The sequence below is a fragment of the Leptonychotes weddellii genome, chromosome 4 (assembly GCF_054177405.1).
Source record: "Leptonychotes weddellii isolate Sample4059 chromosome 4, ASM5417740v2, whole genome shotgun sequence".
Classification (NCBI taxonomy): domain Eukaryota; kingdom Metazoa; phylum Chordata; class Mammalia; order Carnivora; family Phocidae; genus Leptonychotes; species Leptonychotes weddellii.
Window position 1 is genome coordinate 3,607,153 of NC_138372.1, and position 23,965 is coordinate 3,631,117.

A 23,965-nucleotide genomic window follows, 5' to 3' on the forward strand; every position below is an offset into this window, starting at 1 on the left:
CCACATTCTTGCTGGAGGGCCCAAGAGGGGCTCAATATGGGGGAAGCACGATGCCAAGCCCTGTGAATCAGGGGAGGGGCCAGCATTCAGCCCCAAGGGCCTGGTGTCAGTGCGAGGGCTTCTCACCCCCCGTTTACCCAGCAAACACCCCTGAGACCTTGCTGATGTCAGCTACAATCTGGGGATGAAGACCTAGAAGCCCAGGCCTGTCCGTAGGGAGCCTGGAGTCTGGGAGCGGGGCAGACCTGTCAAGAGGTCATCACCCCACCAATTTAACAGCTGACCAGAAAACACCCTGGCTCCCACATCCATCACACCAGCTTATTAAGGCCACGTTGCTGTCTGTCACAGGCTCAAAGTGTTGTCCTCCACCCGCATGGCTGAACTGAAAGGCCTCGGACTCTTTTTAAAGGACCTGTAATCCCCCGAGTCTGAGGTGCAGTATCAAGGGGCGCGGAGCGATCGGTTCCCTTCTCCGGCAAAGGTTAAACCCATGAATCCTCATTAGCATTTTTCCAGACCACAGGAGAGACATAAGGCAAATCAATGGAGACTAACATTATTTGGGTTTAGGGATTTAGCCAACTCTTTTATCAGTATGTCGACTTTTAATTAGGGGAGAAAAATCTGTCGGAAACGATGTTCGAGTCTTGGGAGTTTCAAGGGGCAATGTGTCCCCAGCCCCTGGTCCAGACGAGGTAGAGATTTGTGGCACTCCCCACCCCCCATGAACAGCCGTATTTATGTAGCTTTTAGCCCGGAGACACCCTGTCCCTTCTCATTCCTTCTCCCGAGGCCTGGCAGTGGATGGCAGAACTAATACCGTCATTTTATCGGGGAGACAACTTGAGCGGGGTAATTACAGCATCACGCGGTGTCCTAGTTTCGTTAAATTATTCCTGTGGGCAGTGGGTGGAGAAGCAGCTGGAGAGCCGAACGCCCTGGGTCCCAGCCCATTCTGGTGGACAAGGGGTGGCAGGCACCCCTTACAGCCACAGACCCAGGCGGGCTCTGCCCAGTGTTCTGGGCTCTCGTCTGTCTCTTGCTAAAGCCACTCGCCCCTCTGAACACGCAGCGCATTCAGGCATCTGGTTCCACGCTGGTAAAGGGAACTTCAGGAGGACATACCTAAAACTTAGCCATCCACTTCCTGGCCAGGAAACTGCTCCCCGTGGTCACAAGTGGGAGTTAGTTTTGCAGAGTCAGGAGCTCAGCCTCCCTTCCAGCACCTGGATTTATCGAGACCAGGTGCCCGAGGCCCTGTGAGCGCCCGTGCATTGCAAACAGGGTTCTCAGGGTTTTCATGTCCTGCACATTTCCAGGGAAGGGGTCCACAGCCTTTATCGGTTTCTCAAAGGGGCCTGTGACCCCCAAACAGTTAAGAACCACTGATAAGAATCTTCCATCCCTTTTGCTTCCTTCCCAGACTGCTTTAAGCAATGCTCTGATTTTCCACCACAGGTCATTTCTAGCTAGCGTGGGGAAAATTATCTGCACTGTTAAATAGGCCTGGCCCAGTGCACGGTCTATAGATGATGCAGGTGTGCCTTTCTTCCTTTTTTTAAAAAAACGACTGTTTAATTCCAGTTTATGTATAGACAACAAAACAAAAATTAACTTTCTGCTTAGAAGCAACATCAATTCAAACATGATTTGAAGGACATAAGAAAACCTTTAAGTCATGTCTTTGACTACTCAGCCCTTAAATTTTGTACATATTATATTTTAACTCTCTCATAGCAAATCTGAAGCTAAATCAGGAATATTCGAAGTATTTTCCCAGAGGCTTATGGACATGCGATAGCATTATGTGCACTTACAACGTGATAACATATCACCTTCCTTTCTGACAACCACAAAAAGTTGCTCCGGGTCAGAACATATGAGCCGTGCTGAGGGCATCATCAGATTACTTCACTGATTTATAGGGGAGAAGAACAGGGGAGACTTCAGTTTTTTAACACAGTAACTCCCAAAGCTCTTTGGTTTGTCCGTGGCTTCTCGCGTGAGGGAAAAGGCAGGGTCAGTCAGTGTTCTGTGATGCCCCAGGCACGTGTTATCTGGTTTCATCCTCGTGGCCAGCCCTGTGAGCCCATTCTGCAGAGGGGCACACTGAGGCAGCAGGGGGTTACATCACGCACCCGGGGGCACACAGCCAGGGTTTGAGAGCCTCTGGCTTCAGAGGCTTCAGAGCCTCTACTCGATCTGCTCCCCTCCCTGACAGATACCAGCTGCTGTTTTGAACCTATGCAGGGAAAAGCCCAGCACTCTCAGCAGGAACAGTGGGCTGGCAGCTGGGCCGGTTTTAATGGGAAATTGGAGAAGAAACCTGGACATTCTAGAACTACTTTAAATTTGGTGACTCAAACCGTTTACAAGTTTGTTATATCCCCACCCCACCCCCCACGACTGCCTGTGATATGGGCAGGGTCCTGGGGTCTGGGAACCAGGAAACTGAGGCTTCAGAGTGTCCAAGGGAGCCAGGTTTGGGTAGAGAAATGAGGACACAGGGAAAAGCTGGAGCCCTCAGGGAAGGAGGCTGGGGTTCACCCTCTGAGTCTGTCACAACTCTCTGACTTCCCACTGCCTGGCAGGATGTCGCACCCCGGGCTGGTCCCAGGACCGGGTTGCCAGCAGCGGGGTTCCTCCGAGGGTAGTGGACTCCCAGCCTGCCCTGGGCCACTTCACCATGTGAGCAGCTCACGTCCTGTGTCCCCCGTGAATGGGGAAAGGGACACACCATCGTGGTGGGGCGCATGCTTGCAGAACTGACTGCCTAGGTGGAATCCTGACTTCTCTGCTCCCAGGCAGGTCCCGTGTACTCTTTTTTTTTTTTTTTTAAAGATTTTATTTATTTATTCATGATAGACAGAGAGAGAGAGAGAGAGAGAGAGGGAGAAGCAGGCTCCCAAGGAGCAGGGAGCCCGATGCGGGACTTGATCCCAGGACCCCGGGACCATGACCTGAGCCGAAGGCAGACACTCAACCATCTGAGCCACCCAGGCGCCTGGTCCCGTGTACTCTTATGTAAAATGGGAATATCGGGAAAAGGAAGGCACCTGACCCACAGAGCTGTGGGAGATCGAAGACATGATGCTTGAGGACCATCCGGCCTGCGGTTGCCCCTGCAGGCCCCCGGCCAGCCTGTGCCAGGACAAACAGGCCAGGACAGACGGGCATCCCAGTCCTCAGCAGGGCCCTGCCACCCTCCATGACCTCCTAAGGACATTAGTGATGACCTGTGGCCCCTTCACATATAGACCTTGGGATCTTCATCTGGCAGGTACCTCAGCAGGCCCGTGATGGCCGAACCACAAGGCCTCCGTCCGCCCATCCACTACTCTCTTTCGAGGTGGCTCTCCGGGCCCCGCCGTGCTCACCAGCGTGGCCCAGCCACACAGCTGTGCCCTGGTGTGGGTATGGCAGGCAGGGGGAACGGACAGTTGGCTCTTTATGCCTAGGGGCATGTGAGCCACAGGCCTCTCTCCAGAGGACCCCTTGCCTTCAGAGTCTCAAAAGATACATTGACTAGAGTGGGGGGTTCAAGCTTGGGGCTGGCCTTTGGGAACAGTTGGGCGGAGGGGGCCATGCCTGGCCGGCAGGTCCTGTCCTAATCACTGAGAACTCACACCAAGTTTGTTTTCCAGGAACTTGGGCAAGTCGGGACTGCGGGTCTCCTGTCTGGGGCTTGGTGAGTATAGGGGCCCCCTTGGTCCAGAGCCACCCAAGGAGGCAGGGGCTTTGGGAGGGCTGAAGGGGCCAGCCCTGGGGGTGAGGGGATGGAAGCAGGATTGGAGGGATGGCAACCAGGAGAGGAATGGGGGAGGGGAGGGGAGTCCCAGGGGCCCTGTGCACACACAGACACCTGCCTCACAACAGAAAATCAGAGAAGCACCCTGGCCCCAGATGTGTCTGGAGAGCATCTTCTCTCCTTACAAGACTGAGTCCTCATAGAGGGCAGTCAGATTTTGCCCTTTTATCTAGACTTTCCCCAGATGTGAGCTCTGTTCTCAGCATACACTGTCCCTCCACCTCCATGGTACCTACAGTATGCTCCCGACACAGCCCTCAACCCTCAACCCACACACGCACACACACACACACACACACACACGCCCAGCAAGTGCGAGGGCATCGCTATCAGACCTGGCCCGTTTTCAAGGCATCCCTCATCCCGCTGCCTAGGGCAGGTCATGAGAATAGGAGCTCATCGGCTTGAGCCCCAACAAGCATTTCAAACACCTGCAGCCCTTCCTGTCCCCCGGTTTGGTGTCCCCAAGAGAGGGAGACATGCCCTGAAGGCCAAGTGTCCCCACATGCCGAGGACGTGCTCACCGCAGAGCAGAGTGGCATGCTGGGCTGTGGCTGCCCCCCAGGCCCTGCAGCCTGAGGACAAAGCACCCTGTGGGGGGGGCAAGCTCCCTGGAGAAGTTCTCTGACTTGAGCCCATGTGTCTCCTTCCAGGAACATGGGTGACCTTCGGAGGCCAGATCACCGATGAGGTAAGGCGGGGCTCCCGCAGGCCCCAGGTCCCAGCAAAGGCTAGCCACGGCGGGCACCTGTAGGGTCCACCACATGAACCATGGGCCCGTGCTCACGGCGGCCACCGCAGCCTCCCTCATGCTGCTCCTCAAGGGTGCCGTGGCCCTCTGGGGCAGCGGGAAGGGTAAGGGGGGAGCCATGGCAGGGCTAAAAGATGCCAAATCTGGTGCCTGAACTTCGCAGCTGGGTGCCTTGGGGCGCCCGTGAGTCCCCAAAAGGCCCAGAAACTCAGGTTCCTCATCTGTACAACGCTTAGTCCCTCGCTAGCCAGGAAAATCCAGGGAGGCCATCGTTTCCAAATCACACAGCCCCGTGTCTTTCTAAACTGCTCTGACAGAGTACCCCCACATGGATATGAAACTTCAGTACGCGTCTGCTGAGGTCATTTAGGATGCAGATTCTGCAAATTTTGCTGCAAGCTGAAGATTCTGAGTCGCTTTACATTTTACCCAGCCCCTAGCTGCTCCTTTCCCATAGCTGTCGTTTACCCTGTGCGTTCGCTGGGGTTCCTCTTTTCACACGCCGGGCGGTGTCGTCAGCGTCTGTGGGCCGGGGTGCACTTCTGGGCAGCGAGTGATTATCTGGGAAGGGAGAGCAGGGACATTTGCTCCAAGAGCTCTGGACATCTGCACACGAAGCTGTCCTCACGTCTGCCCTACTTACTCTCGGAAAGGTTGTATTTAAAAATTAATAAGTGCGTTCATCTGAGACCTTGTTAGCTGTGATTGCTCAGTTAGTTTTCAAAGGAAAAGCTTTGCTTCTGTCAAAATCTAAATGTATTTAATTTGTGCTTTTGTCCCTTTTTCCTTTAACGACAGTAGCTGGTTGTAGAACGCCTTGCCCTTGTTCTGAGGTTCTGGCTCTGGACTATCTCAGGAGAAAGGAGTTTTTGAGGTGCAGGAAATTGCTTTGCCTTTAGCCACCAGATTGGTTGCAAGCACTTGGCACAGAAGGTTGGAGCCCTGGAGCCCTTTGTGGTTCACCCAAAATCACTAGTGTCCAGCTCACCTGTTTCCCCTTCGCTGTGGGGAGGAATGACTTCATTTCCAAATCGCATTCGCTACCCTATGTGTGATGCCCTTGCGAGAAAGACACAGAGAAGTGGCTGGATGGTAACCATCCACCTTAGGTGATTTTTTTCACCAATAGATCCATTGCACCCAAAGAGTATTGATTAATGACCCAGTGGTGGCCCTGGTGGCTCCAGCCTCTGCCGTGTCTCCATCATGTAGACAGTGACACATATGAAGATACTAGAAGTTATTTCCAGATGACACAAAGCTGGGAGGACAGCAGATACAATAGATGACAGACTCGGGGTTCTCAAAGGTCCTGGCAGGTGAAAATGATTGAGCGAAGGAGTAAGCAGAATTTTCGTATTAAATCCTACAGTCAGCGTCCAAAAAAAAGGGGCCCACCTCGCCACGGTTCAGATGAAGAACAGCCACGTTTTATTCTTTAGCTGGCTGCCTGCCCTGTCCAAGCCAGCAGGGTTGGAACTACGGGGAATCCAGGACCATCCTGGGACCACAGAGGAACATATGTGCTGCCCCAAAGTGGGGAGGCCACGAGCCGCCTGGGCATTCCAGATGGGTGCCCCATCTGGAACACCAGGTTCCTTGCTAAGCCCGTGTCCAGAGGAAGGTGGGTGGCCTGCCAAGTAATCCAGAAACAGAGTCCTGTTTTTAGGGTTACCTTTTGTGTGCAAGACACCGTGATGCCAGGGAGACACAGAAATGAGGACGGGGTGGATTTAATGTGGCAAAGGGGAGTCCGTGGCAGGACTCCGCAGATGTCCGTGAGCAAAGGTCCACAGGCCAAATCCGGCCCCCAGCCTCGTTTTTTTTCTTTTTCTTTTTCTTTTTTCTTTTTTTTTTTACTTTTAATTAAATATACGAGACATAAAATTGGCTATTTTCACCATTTTCATTGTGGTAAAAAAATGCATAACGTAAAATTTACCCTATTAACCATTTTTTTTTAAAGATTTTATTTATTTATTCATGAGAGAGAGAGAGAGAGAGAGGCAGAGGGAGAAGCAGACTCCCCGCCGAGCGGGGAGCCCGATGCGGGACTCGATCCCAGGACTCCGGGACCATGACCTGAGCCGAAGGCAGACACTTAACCATCTGAGCCACCCAGGCGCCCCCCCTATTAACCATTTTTAAGTGTACAGTCCCATGGTATTAAGTATATTCTCTTTGCTGTGCAGCCATCACCACGGTCTGCCTCCAAAAGTTTTCATCACCCCAAACAAAACTCTGTAACCATGAGGGAACAACTCCCCAGCCCCTGGTAACCTCTACTCTGCTCTCTCTCTCTATGAATTCCACAACCCTTCTCTTTATAAATAAAGTTTTATTGGCAGGCAGTGACGCCCATTCATTTACATACGGTCTGTGGCTGCTTTTCCATTTTAAGTTGCCACAGAGACCATCTGGCCCACAAAGACAAAAGTGTGTAGTCTCGGGTCGTTGCCTGTCCTCTGTCTGCAAATGTCTGTGGGGCTGTGGCCCTGGGGACGGTCCTAGGGGGCCAGGCAGAGCAGAGCCAAGCCCCAGAGGAAGCAGACAGTGTTAGTAAACCTCCGATCACGTGGCCAAATGCTGGAGCTGGCCTGGTCAGAGTCAGGTTTCCAACCTCTAGTCCAGTGTCCTTTTCGTGACCTCACATGGCTACTCAAGTAAAAAAAACTCCTCCTGAGAGCATGTGCTCAGAGCAGCCTGGGCATTAGAAATCTAATAAGGACAGTAGCTACAAACTACATTTGTTATGGCACTCAGCCCTCTATCAGCCCAGGGAGGCAGGGGCCATTGCTCCATTTGGAGGAAGCAAAGTGCCCGGCGTCTCACCTGGAGAACCGTGAACGGGGAATGGCACCTCGGCGCCTGCCTCAGAGCCCACAGCCAGCTCCCACCTCGGGGGTGGGATGGATTCCCCTGGCCCCCAAGTAGGGACAGCAGGGAGGAGGCCCACATGTCTTCTAAAGTTCCTCCTGCCTTTGTTTCGGGAACTTTGACATTGGAAAATTCTGAACAGTCTCAAAATAAAGGCTCCGTCAAATCAAATAGGACGCACCCACAGAGCGCAAGTCTTTAGGGGTCACGTTTTAAATAATGACATGCGGACGGGCCCAGGAGGGAGCATGTGGAAAACAGCGCCGACAGTGGTCTGTATGTGAGGGCTGCAGTCTTGCAGCGAAAAAGCATATATTCACATAGAAAAACCTGAAAGAGGGGGCACCTGGGGGACTCAGGCAGTTGAGCATCTGACTCTTGATTTGGGCTCAGGTCATGATCTCAGGGTCGTGAGATCAAGCCCCACGTCGGGCTCCGTGCTCAGCCAGGAGTCTGCTTGAGATTCTCTCTCTCCCTCTGCCCCTTCCCCCCACACCCCCACTCATGCTCGCACATGTACACACACACTCTCTCTCCATCCCCCCACCTCTAAAATAAATAAATAAACCTTTAAAGAGAAGCCTGGAAGAGGAATTATACCAAAATCATAGCAAAACAATAAAATAAAAAGCACAGCCCCGAAAATTCCCACCCCTCACTCTCTTTTCTCCCTGGCCTGGCGTAGTTAGCGTCGTGTTTCCGTCTTTCTGCTAAGTGACAGGTGAAATGGGGATGGGTATCCTCTGTGTCAGAGCCTACTGACCTTTCCTGCATGGCAGGCCTCGCGGGGTCGGCCGGGGGAGCCAGCCAAGGACAGTGGCCGCTCAGCTCACGCCTGCTGAGCACTGCCATCCCTGCTGTGGGCTGCTCTCTTTCTGGAGAAGGGGACAGACCGTACGCACATCTTATCTCCCAGGGCTAGACGTGTCCCGTGTGGCTGCATTAACAAACTGCCACCATCTGTGTGGTTTTAGAACTAGAGAAATTTATTTTCTCACAGGCCTGGAGGTCAGAAGTCCAAAATCAGGATCACAGAGCTGAAACCGAGGTGTCAGCAGGGTCGCACTCCCAGTGGAACCTCTGGGGAAGGAGAGTGGGATTCTTCCACGCCTCCTCCAGCTTCTGGCCACTTCGCTTCAGTGTCTGCCTCCGTGGTCACGTTCCTGCTCCTGTGTGTCACATCTCTCTCTGCCTCCCTCCTATAAGGACACCTGTGGTGGCATTCAGGGTCCACCTGATAATCCAGGATCATCTCCCATCTCAAGACCCTTCATGTTATCACATCTACAAAGACCCTTTTTCTACCCAAGAAACCATTCAGAGGTTCCAGGAGCCATTATTTAATCAAACACAGAGAAAGGAGGACTGGGATGCAGGCTCCCATTTCAGGGAAGACGGAAGCAAGAGTGAGCCATGTGATGATTCAGAGAGAGAGCATTCCAGGTCAAAGGTACTAGACTGGACCCAGCCTCCAAGAGGCCACAGGAGGAGCCCCAGGTTGAGAGATGGGGGCAGAGGTGAGGGAGCAGATCTGGTGGGGACCTTGGCTTTGACCACTTGTGACATAGAAGCCAGAGAGGAAATTTGACCTGACTTCACTCAAAAGGCTCACTCTCACTGCTCCACTGAGGTTAGGCTGTCCCCCAAGGATGAGAGGTGCTTCTCAAATTGGAATGTATGCACGAGTTCCCTGGAAATCCAGTTAATGTGTAGCTTCTGATGGGCCCGGCCTGGGGCAGAGCCCGGGATTAGGCACGGCGGACGCTGATGCTGCTGGTCCGTGGACCACACTTTGCCCCAGGTAGGGTGATGGGGGCAAGGACAGAAGCAGAGAGAGTTAGGGGCTACCACAGAAATCCAGCTGAGGGCATTCTGGCTTGGACCAAGTGGGTGCTCATGCCTGGCAAACTCCTAACCACCCTCCAAACCCAGCCCTGGTAATGCTCACACACACTACAACGTGGATGAACCTTAAAGGCCTCACGTTAAATTCACTAAGTCAGCCAGTCACAGAAAGACAAATACCGTATGACGCCACCCGGGTGCGGTAACAAGGGAGTCGAAATTCTAGAAACGGAGAACAGATGGGTGGGCACCAGGGGCTGGGGGAGGGAGGACTGCAAAGTTGGTGTTTCATGGGGACCAAGTTTCTGTTTGGGAAGATGGAGAGGTTCTGGAGACAGGCACTGTGGTGGTTGCACAGCGTGAACGTCCTTAACGCCACAGAAATGCACACCTAAAAATGGTTAAAATGGTCAGTCTTGTGTTATGCATGGTTTACCACAATTTTTAAAAAGAATGAAGAAGATCTCCATGAACGAATATGGGTTGATTTCTAAGATGTAGTGTAAGTGGGAAGAGCAAAGCCCAGATGAACACCTAGAGCATGCTGTTCTCCAGGTAAGCAAGATGGGCGTATAAGAAGATACACAGGGTCTGAAACGTGAAGATAATAAAAGCCCTCGTACTGAGTCACCTCCGCCCAGAACCCTTCCCAGGAGGCAGCACATACCCCTAAATCGTCTGTATAACCTGGCTAGGGGCCCAGCACGGGGTGCTCTCCTGGGCAGAGCTCAGGGGCTTGGTGAGACACATCCCTGAAAAGTCAGGTTGAAGACAGAGATGAACCGGTGAAGGAGCCTGGGGTGCCTGGAGCATTGGAGAGGAAAAAAGGAGCCCCAGGGTGGGCACAGGAGGAGGAAGAGGCTCCCAGGAGGGGGCATGGATGCATCTGATTCATGATTACACTTGGAGGAGGGTGCAGGGATGCGTCTGATACATGGTTACACTTGAGCTCCAGTGGAGCCAACCAGTCCTGCAGATGGATCCAGAAAATTCCTCCACCAGTGGCCTTTCTTCCTCCTGGGCTTTCTGACTGAAATGACAGCTGCTAACTAATGGGGGTTAGCTTTGGCCTGCTCAGTATCAGAAATCTTTGGGGTTCATTGCCAGCATTTGAAAATCGGGAGATCCAAATACCCTGGATCCCTGGCTTCTCTTGAAAAATCAAAAGATGTAACCACGCTGAGCTGCCTTCCCAGGGGTAACGATTGAGTGTTGGTCCCCCCACCCCCGTGGTCCCCACTGGCCACCAGCCTCACTCTCCATACCTGCCTGGCCCATGGGGCTTCTGAGTTTGGTATTGAGAGAATCTCCACGAAGCCAAACATGGCTGGCTTTTCGTCCCACAGTTTTTTGAGGGTTGTTAAGTATGACTCACCCCACTCTGGGTAGCTAGGGAGGGAGGCTTAGCACTCTGAGCTGAGCTTTGAGAAGTGAAGAGCGGGGGAGTTTGCATCTGTGACTCTCGAAGGGGCACCTGCACCGTCCAGAGGACCAGCAGAGATCTCTGCTGCATCTTGGAGGGGCTGTTCATGGCAGGGGGCGCTTCCTCCAGCTGCTCGATCCTCACCCCCACTACCAGTGGGTCATGGCTGGTGGAGCGCAAACTCATCCTTGGAGCAGCCTGGAAGCGCCCGGCTAGCTCAGTCGGTAGAGCATGAGACTCTTAGAGCAGCCTGGGGAGCAAAATCTGGTGGAAGGCATGTGCCGATTGGGCACCATTCATCAGCCTCTGCCTGCCAGGCAGTGGAGAAGCGCCTGCCACGGCCAGAGTGCTCGCTGAGGATGGCAGTTTCTCCATCTGCAAACAATAATCATATCGTCCTCGTCCTCCTCCTCGTGTGGCTGCTGGACACCTCCTAGCCATAGCTTTTATGTACTATCGGGGACATACGGCTGCAGGACACCTCCTAGCCATAGCTTTAAGGAGGGACTCATTCTGCCAGGATCTATCCCACTCCTGTTGGGGGCTGTGTTCAACCCAGTATAGAGGCTAAGCTTTGTGATGACCCAACAGATGGGGTCCCTGCTCGCATCAAACTCACAGCCCAGAGGCTCTTCCTTCATTCATTTTGTCTTCTTTCCTCCCTGTGGGACAGCTCCGGAGGGCTGCCTCCACGTCTGTCCCATGGCAGCAGAGGACAAGGGGAGCCCCGGGGTGCAGGGCCTGGACAGGCAGGAGGCGCCCCAGGCCACGAGATTACGCCCTGGAGCCTCCCCCGGGCCTGGCAGGGCTGTGCCGCCCGCAAACAGCTCTGGTTTTCTCATTTCAGATGGCAGAGCAGCTAATGACCTTGGCCTATGACAATGGCATCAACCTCTTCGATACTGCAGAAGTGTACGCGGCGGGCAAGTACGTGTCTTTTCTCGTGGGACGATGTGGTTCAGGCCACGGCTTCCCTGGGAAGAACCAGAGCTGCAGCTGCTCCTTGGTCCCAAGCGTCCACAAATGTGCCTCGCACTCTGCCTGCTTTTTTAAACTCTGAATGGCTTTAGAAGGTGTTGTTTTCATGGGGCCAAAATTGCAGGACACTTGGACACTGGCCACTTGCTAAACTCCCCCGTGTGTCCGAGCACCGAGTTGACCCCAGTCCCTCCCGTGCCTCAGATGCTGTGCTGGGCAAGAGCCGGATCAGGCTGCGGTCCCAGGCTCTCCCGCGTGTCTGACATTCTCACGTCTTAATGGTACTGTGAGGGCTGCAGGGAACGCAGGGCCTCCCGAGCTGCGGAGAGCTGAGTCTGGCCAGCCGAGCGCTGTAGGAAGCACTTCCCATCTTGGCAGTGAACTTCCCTCCTCAATTATGTAAAAGCCCTCTTCAGCCAAGGCTGCTGGCTTCAATTTTAAAGACTAGCTGTAATCAAATCATCCACTCTCCTGCATCGGGTTTCCAAAAGTCAGCTTTTGTTTGTGAAGTCATCTGTTGGCTCTCTGTTCGTCCTCCCTCCGGTCCCTCCTGCCTGGGGCGAGCCAAGTTCCCATCAGCTGGCTTGGCTGCAGCCTGGCTGGCTGTGCACCATGGCCTCGGGGCCGGCACCTGCCTCGAAGGCTCTGGGTTTTTACCTGCAGCTTGCGATGGGGCCCGGAGCACTGAGAATCGGGAAGCCAGCCGGGCCTTTTCTTAAGTCCCGTCACAGGGTCTGAGGACCTGACAGCTCTGGGGACCTCCACCGGGAGCCCCAAATTTCCTCCAGTCCCTATCGGCAGCCCTCTGCCCCTCCTCATGCTACAGCCCCCTCCCAAACCCTCCATACTGGGAGCCTCTTCCCATCAAAATGAAATGCTTTCCAGACAGATGAACTAAAGTCAGAAGGTCAGAGGTAGAAAAGCCCAATGCACATGCCCAGCCCACGGGCGTTCCCAGACCTCAGCACCCCAGCCCGTTCCCTGGCCCTGCTCCTGCCTCGATTTTGCCGCCCGGGAGAACATGCAGCAGGCAACCCTGTGCAGCCTCCTCTGGCCCCAGACGGCCCAGCCCGTGTGCACAGCCCTGCACAGTCCACACTCTGTGTGCCCATCTTCACTTCCCCCTGATTAACTGGACCCCCAGGACTGGCATATCAGTACTAGGCAGCCTCGCCAGCAGCTGAGGACTCCGAGAGCAGCTTCCCGTGGGGTGTTGATCCCCCTGGAGCCCACGGCCCTCATCCCGCCCTCCACTCCTCCTTGGGCCCCTGCGGCTCCTTCTCAGTCCAGCCCGGACCTAGACCTGCCTACTCACCCCCAGCAATGCCTCGGTGCTAGCAGTCATCCACAGGGGAGGCTGGACACTGTGTACCAAGGGACGGGCAGGGAGGAGCTCTGGGCAGGGGGCTGCAGGGCACCTCCAGTGGCCGGCGGGCCAGGCACCATGCCTCTTGCTCACCAGAGTGCCAAGGGCATATTCTGGGGAGCCCCCTGCTTCTTATGCTGATGCTAATCTGGGCACTTACCAGAGAGCCGCAGGATTTCTGTGCCCCCCCGCCCCCCAGCAGATGTCAGGCTTACCAAATTCAGGGCCAGAGGAATTCATAGCCACAAGCAACAGGCTGTGGTTAGCTGATTGTCTACAACTCCCCAGGACCACTGCTTGCTTTTCTCCCTTCCTCCTTTCCTGATCTTTTTGTCCCACAAATGAGGGACCAAGGAATAAAAGGAAGAGGCCCAGGGCTGAGTGAATTTCTGTACATCTTGACCATAAATGAAGAGCATTCAGAATGTATGCTGAACAGCTTGCAAATTAGAGCCCATTATTTCTGAGTGGATGACTCAGGCACTTTTATAATTGGAATGTAGCACTGGGTATGGATCATTCTCCGTCTGTTGTTTTTGCTCAGAAACATTTTGCTACAAGCAGAAAGTTCTTAAAAGTTAATCCAGCACTGCAGTGCCAAGCAAGGCTGGAACAGCCCGCCCATGACCTCGGCTAGCCTGAGTTTGGTGCAGGGCCAGAGTAACACCAAAAAGAACAGAGAGCAGTCAGCATGGCATCTGTCTCTCTATTGTTCAAAAGCAAGAAACGAGAGAGACGCATGTACCCACACACATGAATGTACACGCATGCACACACACACACACGCACGCACCCATGCACGCACTCTGCTGGAAATTCAGCCCCTGGCCCTGAATACATGTTGATTGTCTCTGAAAAGAGAGGATGCACTTGATGAATAATTTACCTTTTAGAAAAAAATTCTCTGGAAACTTCGCCCATGTAACATTGCCAAACATTTTCCCCGGTGAGTTTTCAGCAGGCCAGGGAAATAGGATGCTGCTGGCCTTGCCAAGCAGGACATCAGCTCCTCCCTTCTCTGCGAGAGCTGGAGTCACTTCTGCTGAGACAGGCGCCCAAAGGGGCACCACCCACGGCCACCTTCATGGGAAATGACAGCCTCTTGCAAGCTCTCTCCTGCCTGAGCCAAGATGAGCATCATTAACAGGCTGGCCCTCCGGCCTTAGTGGCATTTTCACAGAGGGGACCAAGTGACCAATTGTCATGGGAGGGCGAGGTTTAATATTTCTGTCACGTTGTAATGAAATGCCCATGTCTTGGTCTTTTTTGCAGGGCTGAAGTGGTATTAGGAAACATCATCAAGAAGAAGGGATGGAGGTAATTAGCCTGTTCTCTCTGGGTCAGTGTCCAGGGTGCACACAGGGAAAAGCCTGGGGAAGGCCGGAGGGAGGGAAGAGGGCACCGAGAGGGGCGACCGCACATGCCAGGTCGTAGGCAAGCGTTGGCTCGGGTCCCGTTGACATTCTTGCCTCTTTAGCAGGGGAGTGCTCAGGGATGGCCAGTCCTTCGAAAGCCGGGAAGGCTCAGAATTTTTCTCACCAGGAAGGGGAGAATGTTCCAGAGTAGAGGCAGCCCTGTGCTCCCTCCAGGGGGAGAGAGTATTCACACTCTGACCTCCACCTCTGGTCCAGCAGGGATTCAGAGGACCGGGGTCCCGGGTTGCACACTGACATGTGTTAGGCCAAAAAAGATCTGGACGTGAGGACTTCCCGAGTGGCCTGGGAAAGCAGAGGGCGTAGCTGCTCAAGAGAGGGACACTCCTTCTCTGCGCTTGGAATCCACCCATTCTCACTGTCCCTGCCTGGAAAGGGACCACTGTCTGAGCTCCCTGGCAGGACTGTTCTGGGGCTCAGGGGCCCGAGTCTGTAAGACACCTGCCCAGCTCGAGGCTGGACATCACACTCATCCGGGGAGGGGCAGCCCTGTGACTGGTCACCACAGCCCCCCCACCGTGTCCCCCCACCCACCCCCAAGCAGCTCAGAAGCCGGAGGTCCCTTGTCAGGCAGGGTTCCCACCTTCCTTGGGACAGACTGGGCTGGGCACTTGCCCACACTTTGGGACCCCTTAGGGCCCACGGGTATTTTCAGGAACAACAAAAGCAGTTGTAAAGCTGGGCCCACCCCCCACCCCTCAGCCTCTGGGCACAGATGAATGACACCCCTCTTCTTGCCCCAACCAAGTTGTTTGTTTCTTCTCGGCTCTAATTCATCACAACAAATTCCTTCTCACTCCATAATCAAAGGAAATTGCACATATTACTGAGTGCCCTGATTATGTCTTACCCGAATACACAGGTCAACACCACCACCATCCCCCCCCCACCCCCCCACACCCGCCGGCCCGGCCTGGAGATGAAGCTGAAGGGGAAATACAGCTTCTGGGCTTTGAGAAGCTGTTTCCAGAGCAGCCTCCCTGCCCCCACGGGAGGAAAGCACATTGGCACCCCTCCCCCCTCCTTTGGGAAGGGTCTCCATCAGAGGTGGCCTGCGGGGGCCGCCCATCCCGCCAGGACCAGACAGGTGTCAGCACTTGGCTTTCATCCATTCCTTTCCCTCCAGGCTCTGTATCACCCAAATCCCAACTCCCTCTCACCCAGGGTCCTGCCCCACCCAACTGTCCCTCCCTCAGTGCCCACCCCCCAAGGCTATGCCACACACCCCTTTCTGAAAGCCTGTCTCTGGCCTGTAGGGCCAGACTGCTGGGCCCCCTCGCCTCCTTCCATCCTCAACAGAGCCCCTCCGTCCGCGGCAGCCCCTCCTCTCGACCTCCTGGGAGTGTGCTCCCTGCACCCACTTCCTCCCAGACAAAACCCACTGGAGCCAGGGTGGGGCGGGGAGGTGGTCCATGACTGGTCTCGGGGCTCGACGGGGAGCCCAGGATCCTGGGCTCGCACCACCACAAACATCAAATGATCCAGAGGTATCCGTTTCACACCCCATGCTCCCAGATGAGAAGGGTGCTCAGGACCCTCTGTGAAAGCTGAAGACACCCCCCCACCACGGCCACGCCCAGTAACACTCCTTCTCTTCTGTTCTGCAGACGGTCCAGCCTGGTCATCACCACCAAGATCTTCTGGGGAGGAAAGTAGGTGCAGCGGCAGGCGATGCTCCCGGCTGGGGTCAGGATTCAGGGGGCTCCTGGGGGCGTGTGTGCAGCCGTCTGCCCTGGCTGATGCCCATCCCTATTGACATCACCTTCCAGGATAGCAGCTTTGGCTGAGTTGCCTTTTACTCAAACCTTGTTTGATTTTTATTTTTACTTTCCTAGGTTTGTTATTTTTTCTGATTACAAAGGTAACATCCTAAAAATTCTGGAAAACACAGAAATTTCACGAACTGTCTAAACCATTCCACCCTCCCTGGACACAGACCATCCCTGCCAGTTTCCAGGGGTCTGGCCCCACATTCTCTCTAGGGCTTGACAAAATCAGCTTCATAGGAATTCTAAATATGATTCATTCTTAATTAAAAAAAATCCAAGGGAAACAGAAGGACAAATTGAAACGCAGACCACCCCCCACCCGCCTATGGCCACCCCCCTCCTCCCCCAGGATAGGGAAACAGTGGCCCTTCTCCCAGCCTGCATGAGCATATCCTTGTAGCCTGTGGTTTATCCCCCAAGTGGAATCAGACTGCACGCGGCATGCACTGACCTACTTTTTTTTGCCTAACATTGCATCATAAACATTTTCCCCAAAACCGCTTGCAACATCACACACGCCGTTGTCCTGTTTTTCAGAGCGGAGACGGAGAGGGGCCTTTCCAGGAAGCACATCATAGAAGGTGAGAGGGGAGCTCTGGCCCTGCACGGCCCCCCACGCCCACGGCATCCTCATGCAGATGCATGAGTGAAGAAAGCCAAGTGCCCCCGCCCCACCACTGATGCACCCCGTGCTCTGGTCCGACCCTCCCCTTCCACCCAGGCTCCAGGGCATGAGAGCAGGGCCCCTGGTGCCCTCAGATGGGCAGTGTTGTCTCAGGGAAGACAAGACGGGCCTGGGTTGCAACTGGGGCCGGGCCCTATGCTGACTGGGGATCCTGAGCAAGGGACCTCACTTCCCCAAGCCCCTGTGGCAACATCTGTAAAATGAGTGTGGGAAGAGTACCCACCTCTGGGGCTTTGGGGAATCGGGAAGAACCCAGGAGGTGTTGCATGTCAGAGAGAGCTGGGCACTCCACACACAGGAGTGTCGAGAGAGAGAGAGAGAGAGAGGGAGAGAGAGGGAGAGGGTCTGGCTTATCCTATGATTATATTGTTTTCGTGCTTTTTCCATCTGTGCTCATTTTCATCAAGGTAATACACTCACTCCTTTAAAAATCAAATGATTAGGGGCGCCTGGGTGGCTCAGTTGGTGAAGCATCTGCCTTTGACTCAGGTCATGATCCCAGGATCCTGGGGTTGAGTCCCACAGCATCGGGCTCCCTGCTCTGCCGGGAGTCTGCTTCTCCCTCTGCCCTCCCCCTGCTTGTGCGCTCCCTCTCTCTCTCTCAAAATAAATATATAAATAAACTCTTCAAAAAAAAATTAAATGATTAGGAGGCTTTGCTGCCCAGCCCCAGCACTTGACTCTGCAGCTCCGTTCTGACTGTTGCTAAGTGCTCATTGGTGATTTGTGCCTTTGGGGCAGGGACATAGATGCGGTTCCCCCTCCGTGCGGGATTACCTATCTCTCCCTGTCCCCACCTGGGCCACCAGGGGGCCTAGGAGGTCACCCCTTCATTCAGTCACTGAGCGTCTGGCCTACGGACACCACCACCACCCGCTTTGGGGTGTGGGCCCCCTTCAGTCCTGGCTTTTCTTCATCTCAGGTGGGGCACGTGCCCACATGTATCCCCACACAGTCCGACAGCTCCTGGGGCCATGGGCCTTGTCTCTCTCTTCTCTTGCTCCCTGAGCCTCCGGTGCCCGGGTGAGGGCCCAGGAATGTCTGTGCCGATGGTGACAGTCCCCTCTGACTCCTCCGCCCAGGTCTGAAGGCCTCCCTGGAGCGGCTGCAGTTGGAGTACGTGGACGTGGTGTTTGCCAACCGCCCAGACCCCAACACGCCCATGGAAGGTAGGTTCTCTCTGACGTCTGCTGCCCCCAGGCCCCACGGGGCACCCAGGCCGCTGCTCACAGGTGGCCGGGCGGGGGGAGCAGGGGCGGTGGGGGTGAGCTCAGCCTGGGGGGGGGGGTCCTCACCGCCCACAGGTGCGCCCTAGTGCCTCCAGGCCGACGCCCGCCCCATCCTGGCTTTGGGTCCACGCCTGCTCCCAGCCCGGTTCCACGCCCCCTCCTGGGTTTAGAACTGTGTGGAATGTTCTCTCCTCTCAGCTGTTAATATTTTGTAGCTAAATGAAGTCACGAGACCGCTCTTTGCAACTGCTGTGTTCTTTCCAATCACATTCCCGTTCTGCGGGGAGGCTTCAGGGGTCTTTTGCTCTGGGGGATAAATTGTTACTTAGAGGAGAAAAAAAAAAAATGTGCAGTGCTTTGGAAAACGTTTTGGTTTCTTTGGCGCTTATTTATTCTTCCCACTCCCGCGATCTCCGCCCCTCCAACACCCCCCCACCCCCCAACTTCCTGCTTCAGACTCTCATTTGTGCTTTGCTGCTTCAGGGATTTGGAAAATTAAGTTGTGTTCAAGTTATTTTTTCTTCATTTGTTTATCTATCTATCTATCTATATATATATATACCGTGCACATGTGCGTGTATATATATGTGTATGTGGTGTGTGTGGTTGATTTGGGGTTTTTTTGTTTTTGTTTTTGTTTTTTAACAAAACAAGTACCTTGTGAAGGAGATTTGTGCTTTCTTCCCCTGCCCTCTGTCATACCGCGCCTCTCCGTGTTCCCACAGCTATAAACTCTGGTCTCTTTAAATCTTTCTTTATCACCAGGGGACCCATTTAGTTCCTCCAAGTCAAGGACATTCATCATAGAAGGTACACAGTACCCTTAGCCCGACTATTGACTCCTGTGTCCAAGCTGCATTTTATGAGACAGTGGTTTTATTTACACCACTCTCTTACCCCCAAGACAAACTTCTCCATAAAATGCATAAAGGAAAAATAAGCGCCCTATGAGAACATCTTGCAAGTGAGGGAAAAGCAAAGCGGTGTGGAGCCCCGGCCCCCGCCCCTGCCTGGCCCGCCTGTCATTTCATCCCTCCCGCCCCCCCATGCATGACCCGCGCCCCCCCCCCCGCCTTGCACTGCCGTGATCCTCCGGGGGAGGGGGGCAGCTGTCTGGCTGTCTGCCAGGGCTCCTCTTGATTTGGGGATGCTGTGATCAGCGCCTGAAACCTTGACCCTGGATGGTCTGGGAGAGGGTTGGGGAGACCAGGGGCCCCCAGGAGCGAACACCAGGGACCCCAGAACATGTGGCTTCCAACAAGTCTTACCTTCATAGGGCATGTTTGCGAAGCTCCAGCCTCAAGCAGAAGCAAAACCCACCAGTGGCAAGCTGCCCCATCAGGGCACGCTGGCTCCTCCGTGAGCATGGCGGCCACAGTGGGGCTCACGCCCCCTGGACAGGCTGGGCCACCAGCCACTCTCACCCCTTGCCATGCAGCCTGACCCCTCCATCAAAACGGAGTCATTTGCCTCCTTGAACAATACCTACGTGAGCTGGCAAAACTCTGAGACGTGGAGTAACTTCTGGCTGTGCTTGGTCTCTGCCTGCCCCTAAGCTAAGGGCCTCCCCAGGACCCCACACCGAGGGCAGGCCACAGTCTCCCCGGGGGCCAGGCTGCATCCCACAGAGGACGGGCTCCTGCCCACCAACTGGCACGGCCACCTGCCCCCTCCCATGTATTATTTCTGACGGGGCAGTAGGTACTGTGGGTCCTGGCAACAGCTAGACGGATTTGGTCCCGCTTCTGCTCAACAGCATTAAATATTGAGGGGAAGGACAGCTGTCCCTAGTTGTCCCTGTTCCTGGGGCCGCCAACGTGGGCGTGGGCAGAAGCACAGAGCGCCGTGCTCCCGTGTGTGGGCTGCACTGCCCACCGGCCGCTGCCCAAGGACCCCTTCTCACTCAGGCCAGCCTCCGGCTCTCACGGGCTCCCGCCCCGGTGGCCCCCGGGGGACTCCCCTCTCTGCATGGAAGGGGTGGTGCAGTGCATCATGTCCTGTCCCTCATTTCCCCCAGTCAGGAGAGAGCCGGGCTCCAGGGATTGAGAGCCAGCCATGCTGGTGGATGGGATGCTGCATGGTCACCAGGGGCCCCTCAAGGTGTTGTAAAGAACGTGACAAAGACAGCGGGCCGGGAGCCTGAGCCCGGGCTTGGATGTGGGCAGATCTCTTCCTGGGGCCCTCAAGCCTTCCGACAGGGGCGGTCTCCTTCGCACTGAGTGGTGTCGGGGGTCCCTGGGGGTCGGGGGTCCGGGCTTCCCTGCCAGCCCTCCTCTTGAGGAGAGGCAGAGAGGAGCCCAGTCCCTGATCGTGGAAGGAAGGAGAGGGCGGGGTTGGCCTGCAGGCCTGGAAGCGGACCTGGGCGAACCCGCTGACATGAGGACCCCAGAAGCCCCAGCTACCTTAGCTTTCTACTGAAAGCGGGGACCTCAGCCGAAGGGGCACTCAGGGACCCAGGATGGGTGGGAAGTGACACCCCAAAACAGAGATGCTGCTCTCTGCGGAAGAAAGTGCCTGAGGGCTGGTGCCATCCCGAGGGGGAGCTTTGTGAACAGAGCCCGCCTTCTCCTTCCTTCCTCCGGCTCTCCCACCTCCTGCCGTCTTCAGGGACCCCAGCACCTGCCCCATCTCGGCAGCAGATGAGGAGCAAGCCACCTGGGGAGAGATGGGACTTCCAGGGGTCAAGGTTGCTGCTTCGTTTCCAGACACACTTGTTCTTCGGCCCTACTTCCCGCCCTGCCTTTGGCAGTGGGACTTGCAAGCACTGTATGGGATCAGTGAGGAATCTGATGAGGTCCCCTTCCCCCTCTCCCCCGCAAAGCTAAGAGACAGCTCGAACTTTTTCAATCGGAGGCCAAGTCTGTTTTAAAAACCACAACATCCCCGTGGACTGAAACCGCCTGGCGTGGGAGCGGTAGGAAGGCTGTAACCGGCAGATTTCTATTTCTCAAAAACTTTTTTGAGTCCTGGGAAGAATCTGTCGTGTCGCGGGGGTGAGGGTCCCTTGCCTGATACCGAGCTGGTTTGAGAACCTGGGGCAGATACAAACGGGGCTTTCCGTGTCTACTTCCGGCTCTGGGGAACACCAGGGGAGCTCCACTCCGCAGCCCCCACCCTCTGGGAGCGTCCAGGGCCCCGCCCTGACCTTTGTCCGGACATGGTGATGCCACTGTGACCTGGCCGTTCAATCTCAGATCCCAGTGCCAATCTGGCATAGCCCGAAAAGGCAGTCAGCTGTGTTGACTTCCTGTTGCCTTTTGCCAATCTGATTCTTCCCCCAAACTAGAGAACCCGCACCCCCCCTTCGACAGTCCCAAACCACATTCTCTGATCTCACCTCTCCCTCATCTCTCCAATCTGCCATAGAGATGCCACAGTCCATCTAGAACCCATTTTTCAAAGATCCTTTACAAAGACTTGTAACTATTTGGGGAAATGGTTTTCAAGACCAGCTTCTTGGATCGTGGTTCACTTTTTTTTCTGTGGTCCCTGAAAGCCCCTGCCGCACCCGACTTTGGAGCCAGGAAGTACACTGCTTGCAAGACACCTTTGCAGCTCACCCCCTCCTCCTGGCGCCCCACCTGTATTTGCAGAATGTCCTCAGGCTGGGCCCCACGCCCCCGGTCACCTCCCCCCCAACCTGCGCTTTCCCCTTCTCTCCCAACAGAGACGGTGCGCGCCATGACCCACGTCATTAACCAGGGGATGGCCATGTACTGGGGCACGTCGCGCTGGAGCTCCATGGAGATCATGGTACGGCGGTGACCTCTCCACATGCGTGTGTCCGTGGGGCATGGGCTCCCAGCCCCATTCTAGGGATGAACGTCCAGGACTCTGGCAGATCCAGTGTCACTGGTCCCAGTGGCATGGGTAACTGGGTCCTACAGCAAAGGACAGTTTGGTGACGTGTGGCAGCTACCTCCGCAGGCAGGGCTCTTAACTTGACTCCCAGCACTGTGTGGCCCTGGACAGATGGCTTAACCTCTCTGAGCCGTGGTTTCCCCACCTGTAGAACAAGACCACTAGGATGACCTAGCACCCCCCCCCAGGAGGCTGTTCTGAGGACTGTCAGAGAGAACAGGTGCGAAGCTCTCAGTAGAAGAGCTGGGGCTCAGCTAGCGCTCGGCAGCAGTAACTCATAGCCACTTGCCCTGAGCTTTTGTGATGCTCCACTTGCCATTAGATTTGAGGGCTCGTGTGGACTAACTCCCATTTAATCCTCACAACACCAGCACCCTACAGGGTAAGTGTTGCTGTCAGCCTGTTTTTCCGACGTGAGTGTTGAGGCACAGAGAGGTTAAGTAATACACCCGAGGACCCATGCTGAGGTCAGTCTCCAGCTCTGCAGCTCTGGGCCTGGGCTGCCTCAGAATGTGAGCTGCTGGTGGGAGCCCGGCTTCCATCTCATAATCCCTGTCGGTTCCCCTCACCCACACTTTCAGGAAAGCATCCCCTCCCCTGTCCCTTCCCTCCAAGGAGCCATCAGAGACAGAGGGCTGCAGATGTTTCTTGATATTTCTGGGTATCCCAGAAGGGGCAGCAGGGTGGCTGACCCCCCCTACCCTCAGAGGCAGGCAGCTGGGAGCCCAGGGGGTTAGAGAGCAGAGGTCTGGGGACCAGGTCTTCCCAGGACTGTCTCCAAAGGCTGACCTTTCACCCCTGCTTCCAGGCCCCCTCCCAGCCTCAGCCCTTCCCATGCCCTTCCTCCCAGAATTCCCCACATCCCGGTGTCCCTGGGAGGGGGGTTCTCCTCTGGTGAGTCCCAGATTTCTGCTTCATCAAAAATACTAAGCAGAATTTCCAAGTTCAACACAATTCTAGAAGGCTGCGATTTTAATCTGCCTTTGGCATTTGCAGCATTAATGAGCATTTGGCATTTTTCTGAAGCTGCCTCGAGCCAGCACAGAGCTCACCGAGGTGTCAGTGTCTTATCCCCATTTTACAGATGCAGTAGCTGTGTCTCAAACCAAAGGGGAAAGGGCCTCTCAGGCTGGCTGGCAGGGCCTCCCCAGGAGTCTGTCTGGAGACATCAGCCCTGGCTCACACCCATCCGGTGGGAGTGGAGGGAGAGTCAAGGCCTTGAGCTCCAAGTCCCGGAAATGGGCTGATGCCGGCCACTGTCCCCTCTGGCATAGCATTTCCTGCCACTGCCACCATCATCCCGGGGCTGGGGCCCTGCAACCATGATCCTGATAAAAACAGTAACAGCATAGCGGGCAGGCACTGTCCTGAAGGCTGTGAACAACGTTGGCTCATTGGATCCTCAGCGACAGATGGGGAAACTGAGGCAGAGAGGGGCGAGCTCCTTGTCCAAGGCCACCCGGCCAATAAGTGCCAGAACCCAAGTCTCACTATTGAGTTGTGCATTCCCCCCATGCCTTCAGCTGTGGGGTTCCCCCTCTTCCCAGCAGAGGGGGTGGGGGGACAGACTGTTTCCCAGGAAAGCCGTGAATCTCCCCCGGGGAAGGAGGGTGGGGAGAGAGCAGGTGGGCCAGCTGTTTCCTGGGGATGCCGTTGTGTCTCCTGCCCCCTGCTGCCCAGGCAGCCCCCAGACCCACTGACGGACAGGTACCATCCATGGCCCTATTTGCACCCGTAGGAGGCCTACTCCGTGGCCCGGCAGTTCAACCTGATCCCGCCCATCTGCGAGCAGGCCGAGTACCACATGTTCCAGCGCGAGAAGGTGGAGGTACAGCTGCCCGAGCTCTTCCACAAGATAGGTGGGCTCCCCCGCCCGGCCCCGCCCCTTCCCGCCTCTTTCCCTCGCCCCGCCCCCTCCTCTCTCCATGGCTCCGCCC

The 23,965-nt window shown here is 55.3% G+C and overlaps 1 protein-coding gene across 7 annotated transcripts in view; it reads left to right on the top strand.

The window, feature by feature from the left end:
- KCNAB2 (potassium voltage-gated channel subfamily A regulatory beta subunit 2) overlaps positions 1–23,965 on the top strand; it is an 82,895-nt gene that overhangs the window by 53,491 nt on the left and 5,439 nt on the right. For 5 of the 7 annotated variants that reach the window (XM_081817362.1, XM_081817364.1, XM_006746375.3 and 2 more), the window contains 10 exons: positions 3,648–3,691; positions 4,465–4,502; positions 11,555–11,634; positions 14,324–14,368; positions 16,092–16,136; positions 16,791–16,834; positions 18,021–18,107; positions 18,933–18,977; positions 21,835–21,920; positions 23,767–23,887. In XM_081817362.1, coding sequence (XP_081673488.1) covers positions 3,648–3,691; positions 4,465–4,502; positions 11,555–11,634; positions 14,324–14,368; positions 16,092–16,136; positions 16,791–16,834; positions 18,021–18,107; positions 18,933–18,977; positions 21,835–21,920; positions 23,767–23,887 — 635 coding nt within the window. The remainder of the gene's footprint in view (positions 1–3,647; positions 3,692–4,464; positions 4,503–11,554; positions 11,635–14,323; positions 14,369–16,091; positions 16,137–16,790; positions 16,835–18,020; positions 18,108–18,932; positions 18,978–21,834; positions 21,921–23,766; positions 23,888–23,965) is intronic. The other 2 variants (XM_081817366.1, XM_081817367.1) reach the window with 1 other exon arrangement.